Source organism: Hemicordylus capensis, chromosome 3 (assembly GCF_027244095.1).
Source record: "Hemicordylus capensis ecotype Gifberg chromosome 3, rHemCap1.1.pri, whole genome shotgun sequence".
NCBI lineage: Eukaryota > Metazoa > Chordata > Lepidosauria > Squamata > Cordylidae > Hemicordylus > Hemicordylus capensis.
The window spans coordinates 5,563,918-5,586,711 of NC_069659.1; the positions used below are offsets into that span (position 1 = coordinate 5,563,918).

At 42.3% G+C, this 22,794-nt stretch overlaps 1 protein-coding gene across 2 annotated transcripts in view; it reads left to right on the plus strand.

Annotated features, from left to right (window-relative positions):
- RAB6A (RAB6A, member RAS oncogene family) overlaps positions 1-22,794 on the plus strand; it is a 103,231-nt gene that overhangs the window by 76,429 nt on the left and 4,008 nt on the right. Inside the window, exons 3-7 of one of the 2 annotated variants that reach the window (XM_053311241.1) lie at positions 2,115-2,168; positions 4,129-4,234; positions 8,427-8,538; positions 10,427-10,520; positions 17,101-17,167. In XM_053311241.1, the coding sequence (XP_053167216.1) occupies positions 2,115-2,168; positions 4,129-4,234; positions 8,427-8,538; positions 10,427-10,520; positions 17,101-17,167 (433 nt within the window). Of the gene's footprint in view, positions 1-2,114; positions 2,169-3,949; positions 4,056-4,128; positions 4,235-8,426; positions 8,539-10,426; positions 10,521-17,100; positions 17,168-22,794 lie in introns of both variants that reach the window. The other variant, XM_053311240.1, reaches the window with a different exon arrangement.

Here is a 22,794-nt window from a genome sequence, read left to right on the forward strand (position 1 = left end):
TGCTTGGAAGTGCATGCTTGCATGCAGAAGGTTCCAAGTTCCCTCCCTGAAAGCATCTCCACAATAGGGCTAAGAGAGACTCCTGCCTGCAAACTTGGAGAAGCTGCTGCCAGCTGCTGCCAGTAGACATTACTGAGCTAGATGGACCAAGGGTCTGACTCAATATAAGGCAGCTTCCTATGTTCCTAAGTGTTTTTCACACAGCGCATAATTAATCTATGGAATTCTTTGCCATGGGATGTGGTGATGGCCACCAGCTTAGATGGCTTTAAAAGGAGCTTAGACAGATTCATGGTGGACAGGTCTGTCAACAGCTACTAGTCTAGTGGCTGTGGGCCATCTCCAGCGTCAGAGGCATGATGCTTCTCAATACCAGTTGCAGGGAAGCAACAGCAGGAGAGAGGGCATGTACATACCACTTGCTGTGGGCTCCCCAGAGGCATCTGGTGGGCCACTGTGTGAAACAGAATGCTGGACTAGGCGGCCCTTGTGCCTGATCCAGAAGGGCTGTTCTTATGTGTAAAGTTTTATCTTTCCCATGCTTAGTTCTGAAAATATTTTATAATTGAATAAGATTCTAAATGAATATGAATTTGGCAGAATGGAACACCATAGGGTAGATGGACAGGGATGGCTATATATGGAGGCCATGAGCGAGGGCATCTAAGCAAAGACAACCCATATGTGCGCTGCTGAAAGTTTGCATAGGGCTCTGATCAAGCCCTTTTAATAATGGGTTCATTGAGAATGTGGAAGAAAAACGTTATGGCAGCCAGGAAGACCTCTAAATCCTAAACACGAACTCTTTGCCTACCAGCTTTTCTACTATATATAGGATATATCTCTGTGCACTCCCCCACCCCACGCCAAAAACCCCCTAGCCAAGTTGTACATTTACTGTTAGGGCTTCTCCCAGAGAATACTGGGAATTGTAATACTGGGAATTGTCTTTAGGAACCTTAGATTCCTGAGAACGACAGTTTTTAGGATTGTCTAGTAAGATTAAGCCTGTGGTGTAGACACACTTATGTTGCCCTGTGAAACAGGCATTCAACTGAGATTTGGCAGGTAATGCTGCACTTGGATGTGGCCAGAATCCTATTTGATTGTGAAATATCATGTTTTGTTTGGCTGGAAACAACGTCTGAAGAGCCCTTTCTCTTAGTTTATGTGCTCAAGCGGGATCCATCCTGAATGAAATGTTGCATTGTTGCTATTTTTGTTGTATTGGAATGTGTCATTGTAAGCCACCATGAGTTCATATTGTGAAAACTGGCAGGGTACAGATTTTTAAAATAAAACCAGTGGGAATCATTCAGATAACTGAGAATATGAGCAAGTAAAACATACTGTACCACCCAAAGGTGCTGGTGATGGAGAGTGCTAAATAACACTTCTTTTTAAATGAAAAGCATCATGTGCTATAGAAAAAAGTGAATCTAGTGAACCACCACCCCACCAACTTCATATTGATGGAGCGGTGGGGCAAACTTTCCCTTCCCCAAATGTAATATGTTGAGTCCTCAATGTAAAAGCGTATATGGTCCTTCCAAGAGAGATTTTCTGGCCTCTAGCATTGCTGGCTGCTCCTTAGAATAACCCTGCCCTCTCCTCCCTTTCTCCTCAAGTTCAAAGCGAATCTTTTCCATTAAAGCCTAAACCAAAGGCTTCTTCTGTCTTAGACCACATGGTCTAAGCACCCCTTGGACCACATAGCTTCCCCATCTTGTTCCTGCTACTTCTGTCCATTCCCTGATGCCCCCCCCCCACTTTTATCCAGAGGCTCCCCTAACTTTGCTGCTTTCTCCCCTGTATCTATGAGAGGGAGAGAAACTGGTCACTTTTTTAAAGGAGTGCTTTTTATTCTGAAAGAACCTACCAAAGGTCAGCTCATGACCTTCTATATCGTGATTGCATCTGTATAGATCTATAGTTGCCCTGCTCATTGTGGGCTTGAGATCAAGAAGACATTATATTTCACCATTTAATGTGCATGTTTGATTCAGCATTTGTAGCCAATTTCTGAAACATTTCTTGTGGCATAGGTCTCATGTTCTTGGGAATGCAGGAAAAAAAGTGGTTATCTGCTCAACAATGAAAACTTTGTTTTGCAGGCAACAATTGGTATTGACTTCTTATCAAAAACCATGTACTTGGAGGATCGCACAGTGAGTAAGAATTTTGTGGAAACCAGACTGTACTCTGTACTACAGAGAGAGAATGTGTGTGTCTGTGATTGTCCAGTTTGTTGTCTCAATGAGCCTCAGAGAGATCCAACTGCAATAGCAGCCTCAAATTTGAAGTGACCCACCAAGGAAGCTGTGTTCATGACTCCACTTGAGATCTAGTGGGAAGTTGCATGTCTAATCCTCTCTTTGCAAACTCTGCAGAATGCCAGCTGGCATACCCATATGGAGGTGGAAAATGTCTCATTTGTTTCTGTGTGAAGGCAAAGATCTAGATCTTAAACCCACTTACAAGTGTTCCGTTGAAGTATTTTACTAAATGTTTTCCCATGAGTTGGCATTTCTGGAAACCAGCCATTTGCCAGTAGTTAACAGTGTGGTGTGTGAAAGTTGTCTCAGTGCATTAGCAAAATAGGTAAGGTGTTATCCTTTTTATTGGACAGGCTGCTCTTGGGCTAAGATGGTGCAAGGCCTTAATATTTCATTGGACAGAACAGAAAACTGATATTCGGCTCTAGATCTGTTTTGCTGGATTCAAAAATCTATATCATTCAAACTTCTCTCGAGCCAAAGGATGCTGGTTTGGTTTTAAAAGCAAAGACCAGCCACCACCATCTTGCCTGTTCTTAGTTTTAAAATGTTATGGTATTGTACAATATTTTTCATTCCTCTCATTCATCTTTGAAATAGCTCTTAAGGTAGTGAAAGATATATCTGACTTAATTTTTATTACATTTATATTTGCCTCTCTTCCATGGAACTCAAGGCGATGTGCACAAGATGCCAAGGCAGTCTCCTGTCCAGACACTGGCCAAACCCAAACTGGCTTAGCTTCAGCAGCATTGCTGCTTGGTGCACTTCTAAAACCATTCCCTTTTTCAAGCGTATAACTAAAACAAAGCCTGCCCAAGACCACCATGTGAGGCTGAGCTGACCTTGAATTGGATTTCCCAGACTAACTTTCGGCATGGTATTCACTCAATCACACCTGCTTTGCATTTCTTATTTTCTTTAACAAGTTGATATAAGAAATATATCGGTGGAAAATATGTTCATAGAACCCGAATAGAATATTTACTCAAAGCACTAGATCAGCATCCAGCAGTATGTCTGCCACTGATGAACCTAAGCTTCTAACTGTTCCCAGTCTTGGTGTGACTTTTTATGGGGTATTGTCATACTGTTTCTGACTCCATTCAAAGTGAATATCACTCGTCATGTATGCTGGCTTCTCTTTTTGTGTTTTGCTTACAAGCTCCTTTTAATCAAAGGTATATCTGTTATGTGGCTGCTGGCTAGCAATTGGCTTTGCTGACGAAAGCACACTGATCACTGCTCTTCTGTGTTTTGTTTTTAGCAATTGCTGGTTTCTCATGAAAGATCAGATTTGGCCTGATCTTTCAGCCACTCTTTGACCCTTCAAGGGTCCCTCTCTGGAGGAGAGGTCTTTAAATTGCCCCAGCAAATTGCAGCAGGACATGCATGTCTAAAACTTGCTTATGAAGAAACTGCAAGTTGGTGCTGCCCTCCGATTGGCTGTTGTGCCTTCAGTTTCCTGCCAGTCAAATAGGAGAGGGCCCCTGGACCCACCCCCTTCAGCCAATGAAGAGTCTTAGCTGTCTGCTTCTGCTCACAACCCCAAAGCAATTCCTTCCATGCATGCATCTGACATTTTTACTTAGATTTTTTTTTTAAGCAATCAAAAATTTATTCATTTTTAGTGGCAGTTTGGCTTTTTTTTTTAATTTTCTCCCATCCCACAGATCAGGTTGCAGCTGTGGGATACTGCGGGTCAGGAACGTTTCCGTAGCCTCATTCCCAGTTACATCCGTGACTCTGCTGCTGCTGTAGTAGTTTACGATATTACAAGTAGGTATATTTTGCTCTGGCTTTGACCCTTTTTTTCTTGTTTTTCTTGCTTGTTTTGACTGATTTCCGTTAGGTACGGTTGCAATTATGGGACACAGCAGGTCAAGAGCGGTTCAGGAGCTTGATTCCTAGCTACATTCGTGACTCCACTGTTGCAGTTGTTGTTTATGATATCACAAGTGAGTGGGGGGAAATTTCTGCATTTCTGGTACTCTTCTCTGCCTCTCATCTTCAAGCCTAGCCATGCATGCCTTATTACAGTCACCTGCTTGTTCCTCATTGTGGCATGACAACTCTTTCTGGTCTGGAACTTCAGGCGGGAGACTTTCTTCCAGTGTCTTGTGGGTAGGAACGTGTTTGATCCAGGGGTTGAAAACTGGACCTGTGTTCAAGGTCAGGGCTTGTACCTGCAGGGTGCAAAGTATTAATTAAAAGTGTGTTTGAGAGTGTGCAGTAAGCATTTCCTCACCACTGAACAGAAAAAAATAACACTTTGCGGGGCTGGAAAAAGGACCTCTATGTCTATGATACAGATTGAGCCCTGGCATCTCTGATTTGCTAAATTAAGCACTGCCTATCAGTCTCCCATACATGGGGTCCAGTCCACAAGATGTCCTCTTGAGCAAACCATGAACTTTTGCTTAAAAGTGTAGTAGGACTTTCAGCCTTCAGGCAAAATCTCTACCCTTTTCTGCTTCATTTTTCACTCCACCTTCCCTCCCTGCCACCCTCAGAATTCCTGAAAAGTGGTTGATGTAATCACTGTCTTGGTTCATCTGCTGTTCTGTGAGTGTTTCTGTCATGTGTTTGGCTTCTTCGACAAGTGGTGAATTCCCAAATTGTGCCCTCCCACTGAAGTCATCTGCTGTTTGCATCTCCATTCTCCTCATAGCTGGGTGTGAGCTCTGAGGACTTTAATATTCCTCTCATATACCACAAAAATGTTTTATTTCTAATCAGTTTTGTTCTTTCCTTATTAAGGTATGTATATTTTAAAGAAATAACTTAGACTCTTTGTCTCTACATAAAAATGCTAGCAAAGCATTAATATTTTCTGAAACCAAACTTTAAATTGCAAGACAATTAAATGCATCTTCTTGTCACTTCAAATCAATCTGTTTGGCACAACTGAATGAAATAAGAATTGTATGAAACTCCAAAAGAATCAGTGCTTAAGCATAAAGGTCAGAGAAAACAGATTTCCCCCCACAAAATGAGTAATATAAATCAGCTAGGCTTAGCTTGAGTGGATGTTAGTTGGATTGTAGTGGATCCAGTGTCCCCCAGCCTGAAACCAAAATATATTGTGCCAATTGCAGATGATCAAATGTTGTTTTTCAGCCTACTTTCCAGTAGGCTTATGAGATCACTTGGAATTCTGTGTGTGTGTCCGTGTGTCCATCTGTGTGTGTCCCCCTATCAACGTCACAATGCCTGGACCAATATGAACCAAATCGAGTACAGTTGTAGGGACACATAGGGACACCTCAACGGCGTAGTTTGTGATGATGTCATCCACCCCAATTCAAGATGACGGACGCATAAACTTTTGAGGCGCAAGTGGGCTAACGTGAACCACCTAACCGATTTGAACCTAATTTGCTACAGATGTAAGGACCCATAGGGATGCCCAAAGGGTGTGGTGTGTGATGATGTCATCTACTTCAATTCAAGATGGCAGCCGCGTGAATATCTGAGGCGCAAGCAGGCTAATCTGTGGACTGCCTAACCTATTTGAACCAGATTGGGTACAGTTGCCGTGAGTGACACACATGGACACCTCAGTGGCATAGCTTGTGATGATGTCATCCACGCCAATCCAAGATGGTGGACACATAAATGTTTGAGGCGCAAGTGGGCTAACTTGTGAACTGCTTAACTGATTTGAACCTAATTTGCTGCAGGGACACATAGGGACCCCTCAGCGGCGAAGATTGTGATGATGTCACCCACCCTGATCCAAGATGGCGGATGCATAAACTTTTGAGGCACAAGTGCACTAACTTGAGGACTGTCTAACCGATTTGAATCACATTTGGAACAGCTCTAGTGAATGACACACAGGGACACCTCAATGGAGCAGTTTGTAATAATGACATCCACCCCGATCCAAGATGGTGGGCACATGGACATTTGAGGTGCAAGAGATCTAACTTGTGGACCTCAATTTGCACCAAATTTAGTCCAGATGTAGAGACAGTGAAAGGAAAGTAGGCTGATTAGTTCTTACTAGAACAACTTGTTGCTTTATTTCAGGAATTAGCTTTAGAACAATCCATGAGATAATAAGCGATGCTGACACTGCTTTGACAATTCAGCATCTATATTGTTCACAACTAGAGCAGATTGAATTCTTGTAGGATACAAAACTGTTTGAACTTTGCAATCTAGTTGTCCTTTCCACAAAGTATAGAACCAGGGCCCAGCTCCAGCTAAGAATCCCTTTCCCAGCAGGATTGTGCACTGGGTTTTAAAGACTGTGATCCATGTGTGTGCCACTTCTTGTCCCAAATTAGACTTGATGAAACAAACCTAAGCCAAGCATAAGTGCGGCCATCTTCTTCACATCCATTTGTGTGCAGATGTGATGGGTGTCTTCCAGTGTTCTCTGTAACAGGTATTCCGAGATGTTGTTAACTACAACTCACAGCATCCTCAGCTGCAATGGCCTTTGAATAGGGGATGCTGTATGTATGTATGTATTTTTACATTTATATCCCGCTCTTCCTCCAAGGAGCCCAGAGCAGTGTACTACATACTTGAGTTTCTCTTTCACAACAACTCTGTGAAGTAGGTTAGGCTGAGAGAGAAGTGACTGGCCCAGAGTCACCCAGCTAGTTTTATGGAGGAATGGGGATTTGAACTCAGGTCTCCCCGGTCCTAGTCCAGCACTCTAACCACTACACCACGCTGGTTCTCATGCTGGGGGTTGTAGTCAACAACATCTGGGAATTTCTGTTACAGGGAACACTGGTGTCTTCCACACTTACCCGTTTTTTCTAATACATTGCTGATTCAAAACAAAAAACCTACCTCAAAGCCCTCTGAAAACTTTGAGAAAGTGGGGAGCAGAAGATTTTATTTATTTATTTATTTGGTTTGTTTGCCACCTTTCAAGCCAAGGTTTACATACAGTTAAAAAAACCAAAGTAAGGCAGTTTATCGTTCCAAAAGGCCTGATGTAAATACCCCACCCCCACCCCAAATGACCACCAGGAAGAACCTGGCACCAGATGACAGTTGCTGGGGTGGGACTTCTTCTCTGGACCACAGATGCAAGAGTGGCTGTTAGTGGTGTTTTTCCCATAGCAGCTCCCAGGAGTGGGGCAATGAGAGAGCAGCAGTCCACACCCCATTCCAGGTGTTCTAGCTGTGGCTGCTGCAGAAGGCCTCATGTGAATAGGTTCTGGAGAAATAGTTCCCAGAAAGAACAGTGTGTCCAGCCCTGCTTGCAGCCTCATTCAGGGATGAGTAAAGAGAGGCCTCAACATCCAGGCTAACTTTTTTTGTTCAAGTCTTGGTCACTCAGGAATAATCTTGCTTTGTTCACTGCAAACCTTTAGTTTCTTATTTTTTTATAGCCCAGTTGCTCCAAAGGGAATATTTAAAACACACACAATATGCAAATTAACATGTGATTAAGAAGTTCCTAGTATAAATTGCACAAAAGCTTCTGCTTGGTGATCTATAATCTTTATTCCATTTAAGCAAGTCATAATGGGAAAGTAGGTGACTGTTCAAGAGGGTCATGGTTTTTAAGAGGCTGCTTTCATACCAGTTCCAGCCTAGACTGGAATTGTATTCATATTGTATGACTCAGGAGGCCAAGTGCTGTTTGCCCTCTTGAGAATGAGTCGTCATGAGACATACTCTTGATTTTCATGGTCTACCCTCACCCCCTTTGTTTCCCTGGCTCAGGCTCCTGGGGAACTTCAGGTGTGAATTGAACTTGAATGGCTTTGATTCCTCCTCTTCTTTTTCTGGCACTATCTGTTTGTGCTGGGGTCGGGGGAATCGCAGCTACATGTTTTTCTTCTTTTAGGGAGGTTCCCAGTAATGCAGTTTTGAGGAATTCTACAAGAGCAACTTGCTCAAGGTTTAAACAATATGCAAAACTATATTAGTGAAATGGAAGCTGTTTTCTCAGAATGTTGCGTTTTTTTAATTGGCTCCATCAATCCAGTGCCCAGCTTCAGCTGCATATGCTGAGAAGCTCTTGCTAAAAGGCTTCACGTGCCAAAATCTTGATCTGACTTTCCCCATAGATGAGGACTTAGTGCAGCACACGTGAATGTATTGACGAGGACTAGGGCATTCACAATGACGTGGATACTGTAACATGACCTTCACTTCTTTACTTTTGCTTCCTAGATGTAAACTCATTCCAGCAAACTACAAAATGGATTGATGATGTCAGAACGGAAAGAGGTAGTGATGTCATCATCATGCTAGTAGGAAACAAAACAGATCTAGCAGATAAGAGGTAAGGAGATTGATAACCTTGTGGCCAGTCTGGAAAGCTTTTATGTTGAGAGAGACTTCTGTGTGTGAATCTAAAAATTGGATTTTGAAGAAAAAGCAGAATAGAGCGAGCTGTCAGTTGTGGGCTGCATGTAGCTAAAATCCTGAAAAGCTGAACTTCTGTCTCTTTGAAGATTAAAACCTATATCTTCCATAAGTTTGGAGAAACTGTAGTAATTGGAACAAGATATCTGAAAGCCACATCCTAAATGCTATATGAAGAATACTTATTTTTTTAAGCACCATGGTTTTCAATCTCTCAGTGAGCAGGAAGAGACATTTAGTATTTCTCAACACACCTGGAATAACTCTTGAAAATGTCCTTTCTTTGTGTATGCTTTGTGGGGTTAGTAAAAGCAGGAACTTGCCCCCATTTTCTTTTCCCTGGGGATGCTCCAGGTATACAGTAGATGAATTGGTTTTTCACTCCAACTATTAATGTTCTAACTAATCAGACTAAAAATGATTTCTCTTGGAATTTTAGTTTCTGTTGATTCCATATTAATCTCTCTTGAAAACCAGATGTGTGATTTAGAAGCACTAAATCATAGAAATCATGATTTACAAAAATAAATTGAACCCTCTTTAAAAGTCTAGCTGAAATGAAATGAAAGGTAAAAGTAAGTTTCAGGACTTTAAACTAGCATAGATAAACTCATCAGAGTAATCTTGGCTCAGGTGGGACTGAGAAAGCAAATTCAAGAGATGTGCTTGAAAGGACCAGACTAACTGTCAAAGAGTTTTGGAGTCTTTCCAGTTGACTTTGTTGTATCATTTCAGAAATTTCTTTATTTAGCATTTATAAACTGCTCAAAACAAGCATCTCATGGCCACTTAAAATTGGTTAAAAACAATAAAGATTAAAATCAAATTTAAAATTAAACTTAAAGCTTGATGAACAAGTGGGTCCTCGGTGCTTATTGAATGAGAATCGGACACTTCCATCCTTGTGTGTAGCTGGTGCAAGTGTTGTCTTTACCTTTTAAAGATATTTGACCTTGTTCGCACCCAGTGTGTCTCACTGATGTGTCTTCACGCCTCCAACTCTGTCACCCTCAGCTACACCAAAGTTCTGTGCTCATAAACTGCTCCTCTCATTCTCCCTTGCTGCCTTGTGGGTGTGGAATGCCGTCCCAGAACAGCTGCATGGTGCCACTTTAGTCTTCCTGCAAACTACGGCTCAAAATCCACCTCTTGAGTGAAAACTTAGTCTTAACGCCTCACCCCTTACTGGAAGTTCTTGTCACCTGTCTCTCTTGACAGTATTTTGAGGGTCAGGGCAAGAACCTGGCTTCTGATGTCCCTGTGTAAAGCACCATGTACACTGACTGTGCTATAAAAAAACAACAGGGTCCTAACTAGTTCATGTTAATGGGGATGCCTGTCTTGGCTCAGCTGGAATATGGCAACTGGATACAACTGAGAGCAATTCTGAATTGATTATTATGATGTAGGAGGCAGGCAGTTGCTGGATGGTAAGCATGAGAGGAACATAGCAGGAGCTCTTGGGGGTCAAACCAAAGTGGGTCCTTCTCAATTTCAATTTCAATGGAAACATCTCATTTCCCACAGTGGTCAACAGGATGCTTCCAAGGTTCCCACAGCTAGGGCGCGAAGGAAACAGCCTTCCTCAACAAATAGTATTCATTCCATTCAGCTGTTATGGCTAATAGTGGTTGGTTCCTCCTCCATGAGCAGTCTGATAATCTTTTAAAGGTATCTAGGCTATTAGCCGGTACTACATCTTGTGGCAGAGAATTCCACAAATTATATGTTGTGTGAAAACGACAAAATTGCAGAAGCCTGGAATGTGTCTTGTCCTGAATAAAACATTTTCCTTTCTTCTCCAGGCAAGTGTCAATTGAAGAAGGAGAGAGGAAAGCCAAAGAGCTGAATGTAATGTTTATTGAAACTAGCGCAAAGGCCGGCTACAATGTAAAACAGGTAAGTGGTAGGAGATGGCAGCCAAGAGGAGGTAGTGTCCTGTGGCAGAGGAGGAAGAGGGCACTGTAACGTTGACCAACTGCAGTCACAAAATGTGGTGGCTGATTTTGCACAGTGTATGTCTGGCTCTATCTGTCTTGCAGTTGGATGTATGGAGAAGTGGTTGCTGGATTGCTTTGCCAAACAAATGGCTAGTAACACAGCTGAACAACCCTTTTCACCTTGTGCCCAACTGTGTCTCAGATCCTGGGCTGCTGGAATAATCCTCTGAACCAGCCCTTAATTTAGACAGCTAGCATACATAATCAGGGAACCCCACCTTACACTTTACAGTATTTCTAGCCCTCATGCTCAGACACTTTTTCCTCTTTAGAGAACAATGCAAACCCTGGAATATCCCTGCATGACTGCACTGAATATGACCCTTTTTGCAGAGTGCCCCTCCTTGAAATGAGTGTGGGCAGTGTGTCAAGTCCTGCCCTTCAGTAACCCTTCCAAATGTCCACGCTTTGTGAATGTAGCCTGAGGGATCCTGCAGTGGAAACGCTGATCAGCTTTCTGTGTTCTGAAATGTAATTGTCTTTGCACTGATTTTTTTCAACTGCTAATTATAAAGATGCTTTATCTCCTCTCCTTTCCCAGTATGTTCTGTTGATCTCTTGAGGTGAGAGAGGCAATATTGCTGTTCTTTGGAAGTTGTTGGAAATCTATTTTACGTTGCAAGATGAGATGTTACCCTTTAAATATTGAATGTTACAACGATGGTGATCTCTCTGCCTGCTTCACTGAAGATAAATGTTTGCCATTTGGCAACATGCTAATCATTCCCAACCATAAAAGCTGCAGTAGGAGCGCTTATTCTCCTCCCCACCCCAACTGAAATTTAGTTTTAATTCAAGATTCTTTCAGTGCCTGAGCAAACAATTTAGTCATAACAGCAGCCAGGAGAAAGGAAAAGAATATGTTGAATCCCAACCCCCACACAACCCTTCCCCCCCGATAACTCAGTACTCCTTTCTCTAATATTTTACTATATGCATCAAATGGCTACTTTGGGGTAAATAGCATTCTACTACTAAGACTATTTTACACCGCTTTTCAGTCAAAGTTCTCAAGCAGTTTACAAAGAAAAATAAATAACCAGAAAGATGGTTCCCTGTACTAATACGGCTAACAATCTCAAAGGAAATAAGGTAAATATCAGCAACAGTCACTAGAAAGATGTTGTGCTGCAGTTGGATAGGGCCAGTTGTTCTTCCCTTGCTGAATATAAAGAGAACCACCACTTTGAAAGGTGCCTCTTTGCTCAGTTAGCTTGGGGGTGCAGATTTTTGGCAGGAAAAAAGGGAAAACTTGCACACACCATAGTGCCCCCCCCCCCGCCGTCCCCTGTCTGTTTTTTGTTTTGTTTTTAAAGATGTTGTCAGGATGTTGCAAATTCCTTAACAAAACCTTCATAATGTGTGTAGATTGATCCTAGATTCCTGATTTTACTAGCAAAGCAGGGGAGCTGTCCAGCAGAGCAAAGATACAGAATTAATGGTAGAGGGAGATTGACAAGATTGTTGAAACAGCAAGGGAGCTATCCAGCTAAAAAAAGAGAGGTAAAAAGTGCAACATCCACACAGGTACTGAAGATTTTAGCCTTGCCTGCTGTAGCTCCATCCATGTAACACTCAAGTCAAGGTCATTTCCTCTGGAGCAGTGCTAGGAAAGGAGAGGGCCAGGGCAGCAAGATGTCTTCTATTGCTGGCTTCTCTGTCTTCTGATGTTGGCTTCTACTCAGGTTCATTTAGCATCCTGTAGTTCAGGGGAGTGGTCTGGGGTGCCTTGAATTAGAGGGTGAACCAGAGCATGGGACTGTGGGTGTGTAGCTGGGTTCCTGGACTGAGCTAGTCCCAAGACCCATCCTCTGTGGCTGATATCAATCTCCACCAGGGTGCATTGACTGAACCCTGGCCCCAGCATGTATTAGGACCTTGGGGTCCATTCCTGGTTACAAGGGTTGTGGTGATTCTCTACGACCTGAAGAACACAAGATCAAGGAGGAGATGAAGACATGCCCCGCTTGGGCCATTGCTCCCCTGTAACGTATTGGGAGGCATCCTGCCTCTGAACCTGAAGCTAGCCTAGAGCCATCACAACATAAGAATGTAAGATTTCCCTGAGTTTGTCCTGCCTCATCTTGGAGCTGGAAGTGCTGGTCACTTCACAAGCAAATGGTTGATCTTGATTCAACACACTGTTTCAGACCCCAATCAGCTATGAAGCTCAATGAGTGGCCTTTGCTAATACAAATTGATTTTTTAGCTGAACCCCTCTCATGAAACTGTTGGGCTAGAATATGGTAGGCATGTGTGGTATGAACAAGTCTGGTGTGGTCTGTGCACCCATGTGCCCCTCACCATGGAAATTTGACTTCCCAAAAACCTTAAAAGGTTTCTAGCTCTCATGGCCAAGAAAAGACATTTAATTAGTTGTTCGTTGATTCAAGAGGACTTTATATATACAGGAGGATTTTTCAGTCAGCTCCAGAATTTGAGCTCTTCTCTCCCAGACATACTGGAAAACACTTTTGGAAAGCCCCAAGGGTATGTTTTCATATACCCTATCGAGTCCGTATATATGTTGAACCCTTCCCTGCACTCTTCTGCCCATCCACAGGATGGATGGAAATTAGGAGGAGGGAATGCTGCAGGGTATCTGGTCACACAGATGGCTGTTCTATAGTGATCTGGGAGATGCTATCTAGGGTCCTCTGCAACAATGCAAGCAACCCCAAGGTGCATTTTTCAGGTTGCACATAGCTTCATTTGCACTCCTGGAAACATTGCTGCTCCAATCACATGTTGCTTAGCTTGTACAATTGCAACCAGCATAGCTAGCTCCCCATTTGGGAGAAAGATACAGTTTTTGGTTAAATCCTATAATATCCCACAGGAAGTGTGGGCAGCTGCATGTGGACACATCCTAAAATTAAACGTTACTGACTTTCTGGTGGGCGGTGGGGGGATAAAGAACAACCCAAGCCCTCTTAGTTATTTAAACCCAAGTTGCAAAAGGAACCATAGCAAATTAACCTGCATACATGGAATCTTGGGAGGATGGCAAATCTTGGAAAACAAGGAAGTGAACTAGCCACTAGCATTTGTTTGTTTTGTTTTGTTTACATTATATATTCCGCTCTTCCTCCAAGGAGCCCAGAGCAGTGTACTACATTCTTAAGTTTCTCCACACAACAACCCTGTGAAGTAGGTGACTTCCTGTAAGAGAGAAGTGACTGGCCCAGAGTCACCCAGCTAGTTTAATGGCTGAATGGGGATTTGAACTCGGGTCTCCCCAGTCCTAGTCCAGCACTCTAACCACTATACCACGCTGGCTCTCTTTAACAATGAAGTTAATAGGAAGGGGATGCACTGCAGTTGCACACTCTCTTGATGTGAACATGGAGCATAAAAGCAACTCAATATAAAGTAAGGAAAGGAAAGGAAATGCTAGCACAAACAGAGATGTTGCAGTGGTGGTGGTGGGGAGAACAGCAGCTAAGTAGGTGGCCAGAGTCAGATGCCATGACTCCAAGGAAAGAGTGCCAGGGAACCTGCAGGTGCATAACTTCATGTTACCGGCCTAGGATGAACATGTATCAATGTCCGTCATATGACGGGTGGGGTAACGATGAGCAAGCCACAGGGGTGAGACCCTGAGCAGCAACATGGCCATGTTGGTAGTGGTGACGCTGGGAGGGGCAGCAAAGAGAAAAGCCTGTGATAGTAGTATTTGAATTTAGGACACCCAAGTCCAGAGTAATAAACTACCCACAGGACTATTACTGCACAGGGTGGGTGGGAGAGGGGATGATAGCTCCCTCTTTCCATCACGCTTTAACCACCTTCTATTCAGAGACAGGATGCTCAAAGGGTGTGGGAAACATCTGCCATAAATGCTCCTTCATCTGCGCTGAATGAGATCACATGAAGAGGGAAGGAACGGATCGGTGAGATAATCTCCAGTGGGGTGGAGCTCAGGGCTTTAGGCAGCTCTGGGTTGGCAGGCTTGTAGGATGGAGACAGGACGTTCAAGGAAGACGAACGAGTAGCAGCACTGCTCTGCCAGCTGCTTTTGGCACCAAGGTAGAGGTGGCAGTGCTGCTGACCACAGCTGCCTTGAGGGAGGATGTAAACTGCTTGGCCATCCCTTGGGTCCCACCGTTTGAGCTGACATTCAGACCCCCCAGTTGAGCCACCAAGGTCAGCTTCTGGGAGACCAGTGTCTTCTTCACCAGGGAACTCTTTCAACAAAGTGCCTCATCAAAAACTCCTGAGAAAACTTAGCAGTCATGGGATAAGGGGAAAAGTACATGTGTGGATTGCTAACTGGTTGAAGGACAGGAAACAGAGGGTAGGTATAAATGGATAATTTTCCCAATGGAGGGAAGTAAGAAGTGGGGTCCCCCAGGGATCTGTACTGGGACTGGTGCCTTTTAATTTATTCATAAATGATCTAGAAATTGGGGTAAGCAGTGAGGTGGCCAAATTTGCAGATGATACTAAACTCTTTCAGGTAGTGAAATCCAAAACAGATTGTGAGGAGCTCCAAAAGGATCTCTCCAAACTGGGTGAGTGGGCGACAAAATGGCAAATGTGGTTCAGTGTTGGCAAGTGTAAAGTGATGCACATTGGGACAAAAAAAACCCAACTTCAAGTATACGCTGATGGGATCTGAGCTGTGGGTGACTGACCAGGAGAAGGATCTTGAGGTGGACAGCTCATTGAAAGTGTCGACTCAATGTGCAGCAGCTGTGAAAAAGGCCAATTCCATGCTAGGGATCATTAGGAAGGGAATTGAAAATAAAACTGCTAATATAATGCCCTCATACAAAACTATGGTGCAGCCACACCCAGAGTACTGCATACAATTCTGGTCACCACATCTAAAAAAGGACATTGTAGAACTGGAAAAGGTGCAGAAGAGGGCAACCAAGATGATCAGGGGCTTACAGCACCTTCCTTATGAGGCAAGATTACAACACCTGGCGCTTTTTAGTTTAGAAAAAAGATGACTGCAGGGAGACATGATAGAGGTCTACAAAATTATGCATGGTATGGAGAAAGTCGATAGAGAGAAATTCTTCTCCCTCTCACATAACTCTAGAACTAGGGTTGACCGGGGTCCCATGGATTGCCAGGAAATTTAGGACCAACAAATGCAAGTACTTTTTCACATAACGCATAATCAATTTGTGGAATTCTCTGCCACAAGAAGTGGTGACAGCCAAAAACCTGAATGGCTTTAAGAGGGGTTTGGATAACTTCATGGAGGAGAGGTTATCCAATGGCTACTAGTTGAAGGGCTATACACCACCTCCAGCCTCAGAGGCAGGATGCCTCTACAGGGGAGTAGACAGTTGCAGGGGAGTAACAGCAGGAGAGGGGGCATGCCCTAAGCTCCTGCCTGTGGGCTTCCGGCGACATCTGGTGGGCCACTGTGTGAAACAGGATGCTGGACTAGATGGGCCTGGGGCCTGATCCAGCAGGGCTGTTCTTATATTCTTATTAATGATCCTGCAAATGCACCTTGGCCTGCACACGCCTGTGTCCCGCCCCCCCCCCCCTTCAGTTGTTCATTTGAACAAAGAACTTCCCTCACAGCATCTGTGGGGGCTGTATCTAACTAACTCCTTGGCTCCTGTGTTTCCTTTGCCTATGTTAAAAATGGAAGTATTTATTCTAAAGAGTGAAATTCACTTGACAAGAACCAATTGGATTACTGCATTTAAAAAATGCAATAACTGCTTCCTTATATTTAAGCTGGGAACAAGATTATGCTCTGGGCTAGGGTTCTTCACCAAAATTACTATGCTAAAAAAGGAAGGAATTTGGCAAGCAAGTCAAGTCAAAATGGATTTACCAGTCAGAGCTTGCAGAAATAAATTCAATTAGGAAAACATTACAAAAAGCTGGGAATTTTAAGACCTTCACACTCCAGTGTGGCTTCATCTTCAGTGCCCATTTTACTGGGTCCCCCTAGGCTATGGATTTTCACACAGCACTTTTCACAACATGTGCACATGCTAGCATGGCAGGATAAGAGTCCTGCCTCATTGTTCAGGTGCATTTCAGTATCATTGAATATAATCACTCTGCTTATATTGCACCTATCACTACATTCAGCATCCTAAAAAGACTAAATAAATTTACAACACTGCCTGACTCCTCAGCTATGGCTTTTCAATGAATTCTACCTTTACTGAATCTCCAAGACTCTCTTGCTTTCTTTTCCTGCAGCAGACATAGTAAGTAGGCTTGCAAGCCTTTCCATTAAAGATGAGCAACAGTAGGTTCTGTTAAGATTGTGTGTTGGCTTCTTTCTGGATGCAGATGCACCAGACACCTGGAAAAATGCACGATGTAGTTCTTTGTATATAAGATGGCTTTATAGACTTGGGGACCAGGCAACTCAAAAGTCCAGGGCCCTTCCTCAAGGCAAAAAAAAAATTGATGTAATGAACTCCCCTTCTCCACACCCTGATCTTGATCAGTGCACTTCTCTTATGCTTTGTCTGATTTTTGTCCTTCCCCAGCTTTTCCGGCGTGTGGCTGCTGCATTGCCTGGAATGGAAAGCACACAGGACAAAAGCAGAGAAGACAGTATCCTTTTGCACAGCATTTCTCAAGTGGGGGCACTGGGTGCTGCAAACCATGGGGTTGAGAAAACAGAGCTTTCTGAGTGGGTGGTTGAATGTGAAAAGGGCAGGGTACTGAATAAGAACGCTTGGATGTGACAGAATGGTGACTTGTGAGAAAGGAGTTTAATTTCTAAAAATGGATGCCAATTGGTGATCGAGCACTTGTTGAGCATGGCATTATATGCAGAAGAGCATATGAATACAGTGAAGAAGGTGCCTGCACTGCAAATAACCTTGCAAAGGACTCCAGCAAGTGAGACAAGCTTCAGGTTGTAGTCTGGGCATGGGCGGGGAGGAACCTTGCGGTTCACTAATTAACTCCCTCTGGAAGAAGATTCCTCTTGTCCCCTCATGTGATGGCCGGATTGTCCTTGAGTGTAAAGCAAAACTCATCTGTTGAGTTGTCCCGAGGAAAATGTGGTTAGGGTACCGGAAGATTCAGAAAAATGCAAGATCATACAACAGGAAACACTTTTTCTAGCTCCACTGGGTCCCAGCCAAGGTGGTGGGAAACAAATTGAAAACCAAAGTCATACGTTCATGTGCTTTGATCTCCAAAAGGTTGCTGTGTTACTCAGGTTGGTGCTTTGAATGCTGGCAAAAGTCTGCTCAAGGGGAACAAGTTCAGTCTTTGTATGACAGTTCAGGGATTATTTGTAACTCTCTTACAGGAATCTTCCTATCTCCTCTCCGTATCTTATCACAGTGAGGTCATTCACAGAAGTGAAAACTGTTCTACCCAAGTTTGGGAGCTGTGTGTGCTCCTAATTTTTGATTTTTGTGGAAGCAAGGTAGGAAGAAAAGCTATCCAGGTTTTCCTCTTACCTTGCTTCCACATAAACAAAAATTGGGAGTACATAACGCTTCCAAACTGTGTAGAACACAGTTTTTGATAGTGTGAATGGACTGCTCTGCCCTGACATTTATAGCCTTTCATTTTTCTTCTTCTAGCGCTTCTGTAGTATGAGACCCAGTCATGGTTATATGAAGTGTTTACTCTAATTGGATTGATAAGGGAGGCATTTATGACCAGCGGGGATGGTGTGCACTGCTGGAAGGGCAACGTTCAAAGTTCTAGACTGCTGTTGCCATCTCTGTCGTCATGACAGAATATTAAGATTTCAACCTGCCAGGAGACAGGCAATATAAAATAGGCGATTCAGCTTCTAAGCAAGGACAGTGCAAGAAATGGTGTGTCATAATCAGGGTTGTTGGGGTCTCAGTGGAGAGCACTGTGGCCTGGGGGAAGAGATGACTTGTTTGCCAGAGAGAAACACATTTCTGTTTCAGGACATAGTCTCACAACGATTCAGGACATAGTCTCTGGCATTGCTAAAATACCCCTGGTACAGGGCGAAGTACCTCTGGCACTAGGACCTGTTGGGATAGCACTCCGACCTCTTTCTCATGGGACCTTTTTGTCCACATGGTAGTGTTCCTGTATATTCTCAGCTAAAATGAATCTCTTATTAAGAACATAAGAACAGCCCTGCTGTTCTCCTACTCATTCTTCTGGATTGTAAAAAAGGAGTGCTAAAGCGCCAATGTTTTTTTCGTGAAAGGTGGCAAAAGCTGTCTTCTCTTGCGAATACACAGTATTAAAACAGTATTATAATTCAGAATAACATATAATTAATTACCTCTATATTAATCAAAATTTCTGTAATATTGTACCAAACGTTAGCATCTAAGAATATAGACAAAATAAATGTTAAAAAAAAATTCATGTAAAAGGTGTATAAACATGAAAATGCAAAACTAATTCCGTAATTTAATACATTAGCCACTATACAGATTTAATAACGCATGAGCAAAAGCTGCTTCTGCTATTGAGTAGAATTCAATAAGGCAAGTTCCCTCTTTGTGGATATAGCCTATGTAGTCCTCAATAACTGTTACAGCTAATATAGACTCAGAGCAGGGCGTGCCTCAGCAACAGGAGATTTCTCTTTCCAATCTTTGAGAGATTTTTGTTACAGAACTTCAAAAATTGACAGAGTGTGGATGCTTTTCAAAAAGATGTTAAATCTAGGTTTGAGCAGAAGTTAGCACAACATGACCAATTAATTCATAACATAACAGAAACCCTGAAAGGACTGGAAGTTGCAAACATAGCGTCTGAATCTAATCAGCATCGTTTGGAACAGCGAATGGAGATTCTAGATTTTCAATCACATGCCAGCAATCTGGAAATCCGAGGCATTGGGGAGGAAGTAGGAAAAGAAAACAGCAGGAGATAGTGTCTTCTTGTACAATTTTTGAGGCTTGATCCGGAAGACTCTCTTGACATTTGTGAAGTTTATAGAGTGAACTTTAGGAATGCCCGAGATAAGAATCTGCCAAGAGATATTATGATAAAATTCTTGAACCGAAGGCCCAAAGATGCACAGAGATTCTCCCTGGGCGTATGAAGGCAAACGGATTGAGATTTTACCTGATGTTCCTTTTGATACTTTAAGGAAACGCCGAGAATTGAAGTTTTTTACTCTTGCTCTCCAGGAAAGTGTATCAAGTATAGATGGGCCGTACTTTTCTGTTTAGAGGTTTGTATGGACTGTGGAAAGGCACAGGTATACACTCCTCAAGATGCAAAACGCCTCCTGGAATCTTTAAACGCAACGGCTACTTCAATCATACCAGACAAAACTCTGGGTGAAGACCAAACAGATGATCTTAAACAGCACTAAGCTTCAGCTTATTAGTGGGAGAGGAACAGCAGAGAGAAAGCATAAGGGAAATTTTTAAAAAGAAAATAACATTATGGATGTTTTGTTTTTTTTCTGTGAACGTCAGTGGACTAAACATTCAGTTTAAAAGGAGAAAATTCTTTCTGAAATTAAAAAAAGAAAAAAGCTGATATTATTTGTTTACAAGAAACTCACATCAAGTCGACCAATGTTAATTTGTTGGATTGCAAATTCCTGGGGTCAGAGTTATGTTGCTTCTGGACATGTTAAAAGAATGGAGTGTCGATTTTCATTAAGAACCAGTCTTGGATGTTTGAGGAGATAATACAGGATACAGCTGGCAGATACATCATATTGAGCTTCCAAACCCAACAGCCGCAAAAGATTACAATTGTCTCAATTTATGCTCCAAGCAATAACAAGACCCAATTTTATGAGCAGATTTCCCCCAGTCATTACTAGGGATAGCTGAAGGAGAGGTATTCGTGATGGGAGATTGGAATGCAGTTATTTCTTCAGCCCTTGATAAATCTGGACATCACAACAACAACTCTGGCAAATTGCCAAAAATGCTTTGGATTATTTGATACTCTTATCCTTAGAAGATGCGTGGCGATCTAAACATCCTTTTGAGAAGAGCTACACTCCCCCCCCCCAACCGCATCAGACATGTGCACAATCTCGAAATCAGTATTACCTAGAGTGACTGACGTGGAGGTGGCTCCCCTTACCTATGCAGATCATAATCCATTAATAATTAAACTTGCCAAGGAACATAGACAACCAAGAGGATGAAGCAATCTCCTCTTACTACAAGAGCCAGGACGAACTAAAGAGTTTCTTTCAGAGAAACAAGAGTTTCATTCAGAGAAGTCTCATCATTTTCTGTATGTGAAGCTAGTAAAGCTTTCATGAGAGGAATAGTCATTTCAGAAGCACCCAAGAGGAAGAAGGACTCAAAACCAGAGAAAATTATTAGTAAAATAACTGAATCACTTAGAACAGATTCATAAGATGAATCTTAAGCACAACATATGGCACTCTATAATGGAACTTTGTAAACAAATTGATCTTATGGATTCCAGATACACATACAGGAACATGATATACACCAAACAAACGTATTTTGAAAAAGGCAATAAACCTGAAATTGTTGGCGCATCAATTGAGAAAAGAACGGGAGAAAAGAACAATCACTTCCATCTGGAATGGGAAAGAATACATCTCAAATACAGATAAAATGGTTGACCAATTTACAGTATATTATTCTAAATTATACAGAAAAGAAAGAAGGGATCCAGAGGAGATTGCTCAGTTCCTAGAAAATTTGCAGATACCATCATTCAGGGATAAACAGAAAGAACGGCTTAATAAACTGATTTCGGAGGAGGAAACAAAAGAGGCAATTCGAAGTTTAAAAACTAATACTCCAGGCTCGGATGGCTTCTTGTCCTCATATTACAAGCAATTTCAGGAGATACTAATTAGCCCAATAACCCAGGTAATTAATGAATGAAATCTTACACCGGCATGCTTTACCCTCTTCTTGACAAGAAGCATTTATTTCCCTTATCCCCAAGATCAGGAAGGATGCAAGTCGACCTGACTCTTATCGTCCATTTTCTCTGCTAAATGTGGACTATAAAATGTTTTCAGTGATTTTAGCAAGAAGACTGAAAAATTTCTTATCTGATATAATACATACCAACCAAACAGGATTTATTTCACAGAGATATATAAACGACAATTTGAGATTTGCATTGAACACAATAGATGACATCACTAAGAAGAAGAGTAAACCAGCGATTATTTTCCTGGATGCAGAAAAGGCTTTTGACAATTTGGATTGGTCCTTTTTATTCAAGACTTTGGAGTGAATGAATTGTGGGTCCAATTTTGTTCTTGGATTCAAAGTATTTACCAATAGCAGTCGGCAAAGATAATAGTAAATGGGACTCTCTCTAACAAGTGTCCTATTAGTAAGGGCACTAGACAAAGTTGCCCTCTCTCCCGACTGCGGTTTGTTATGGCTCTTGAACCATTGGCAAGAATGAATTGGCAAGATCACAGAATCCACGGAATTAAGATGGCAGATCAAGAACATAAAATAAAACTATATGCTGATGATGTGGCTCTTACAGTTCTTCGACAGATAGATTTCCTGGAGGCAGTTATGGAACACATTGACCAATACAGCAAGTTTTCTGGGTACAAGATTAATAAAAAATAAAACACAGATTATTATGTGGAATTTGCTTAGCATGGAATTATTGCATCTGGAAGAGAAAACTGGATTTCAGTCATCAACCAAGCCTATTAAATATCTTGGGATTAACTTAACAGGGAATAACAAGGATTTGTTCAAGAATAATTATCTGCCAGTGTGGAAAGGCATCTTAGCAGATGTAGACAGGTGGGAAAAGCTGAACCTTTCTTGGCTAGGAAAGATTGCATCAGGTAAAATGAATATTTTACCAAGAATGAATTTTTTATTTCAAATGATCCCCATCAAAATAGAAGATAAGATCTTGAACATGTGTTAGAGGCATATTAATTCTCTCATTTGGTCTGGCAAGAAACCAATAATCAAGTTCAAGATTATGCAATATGTAAAAGAACGAGGTGGATTGGCCATTCCCAACCTGAAATTATATTATCACGCCAGTTGCTTGACAAGAATCTTGGATTGAATTAGAGCACCATGGGTTCCAACTATGAACATGGAAGGATCAGGCTTGTCGGCTGGTTCACATAAGTTCCTATGGACTAAGACAAGAAGAGATACTCAAGAAACAAAATCACATACAATTATAAACAGCTTGTTAAGTGACAAATATAGGAATAGAATCACTCTGGATATATCCCCTTTGGCATCCATTTTAAATATTTTCCTCCATGAAGA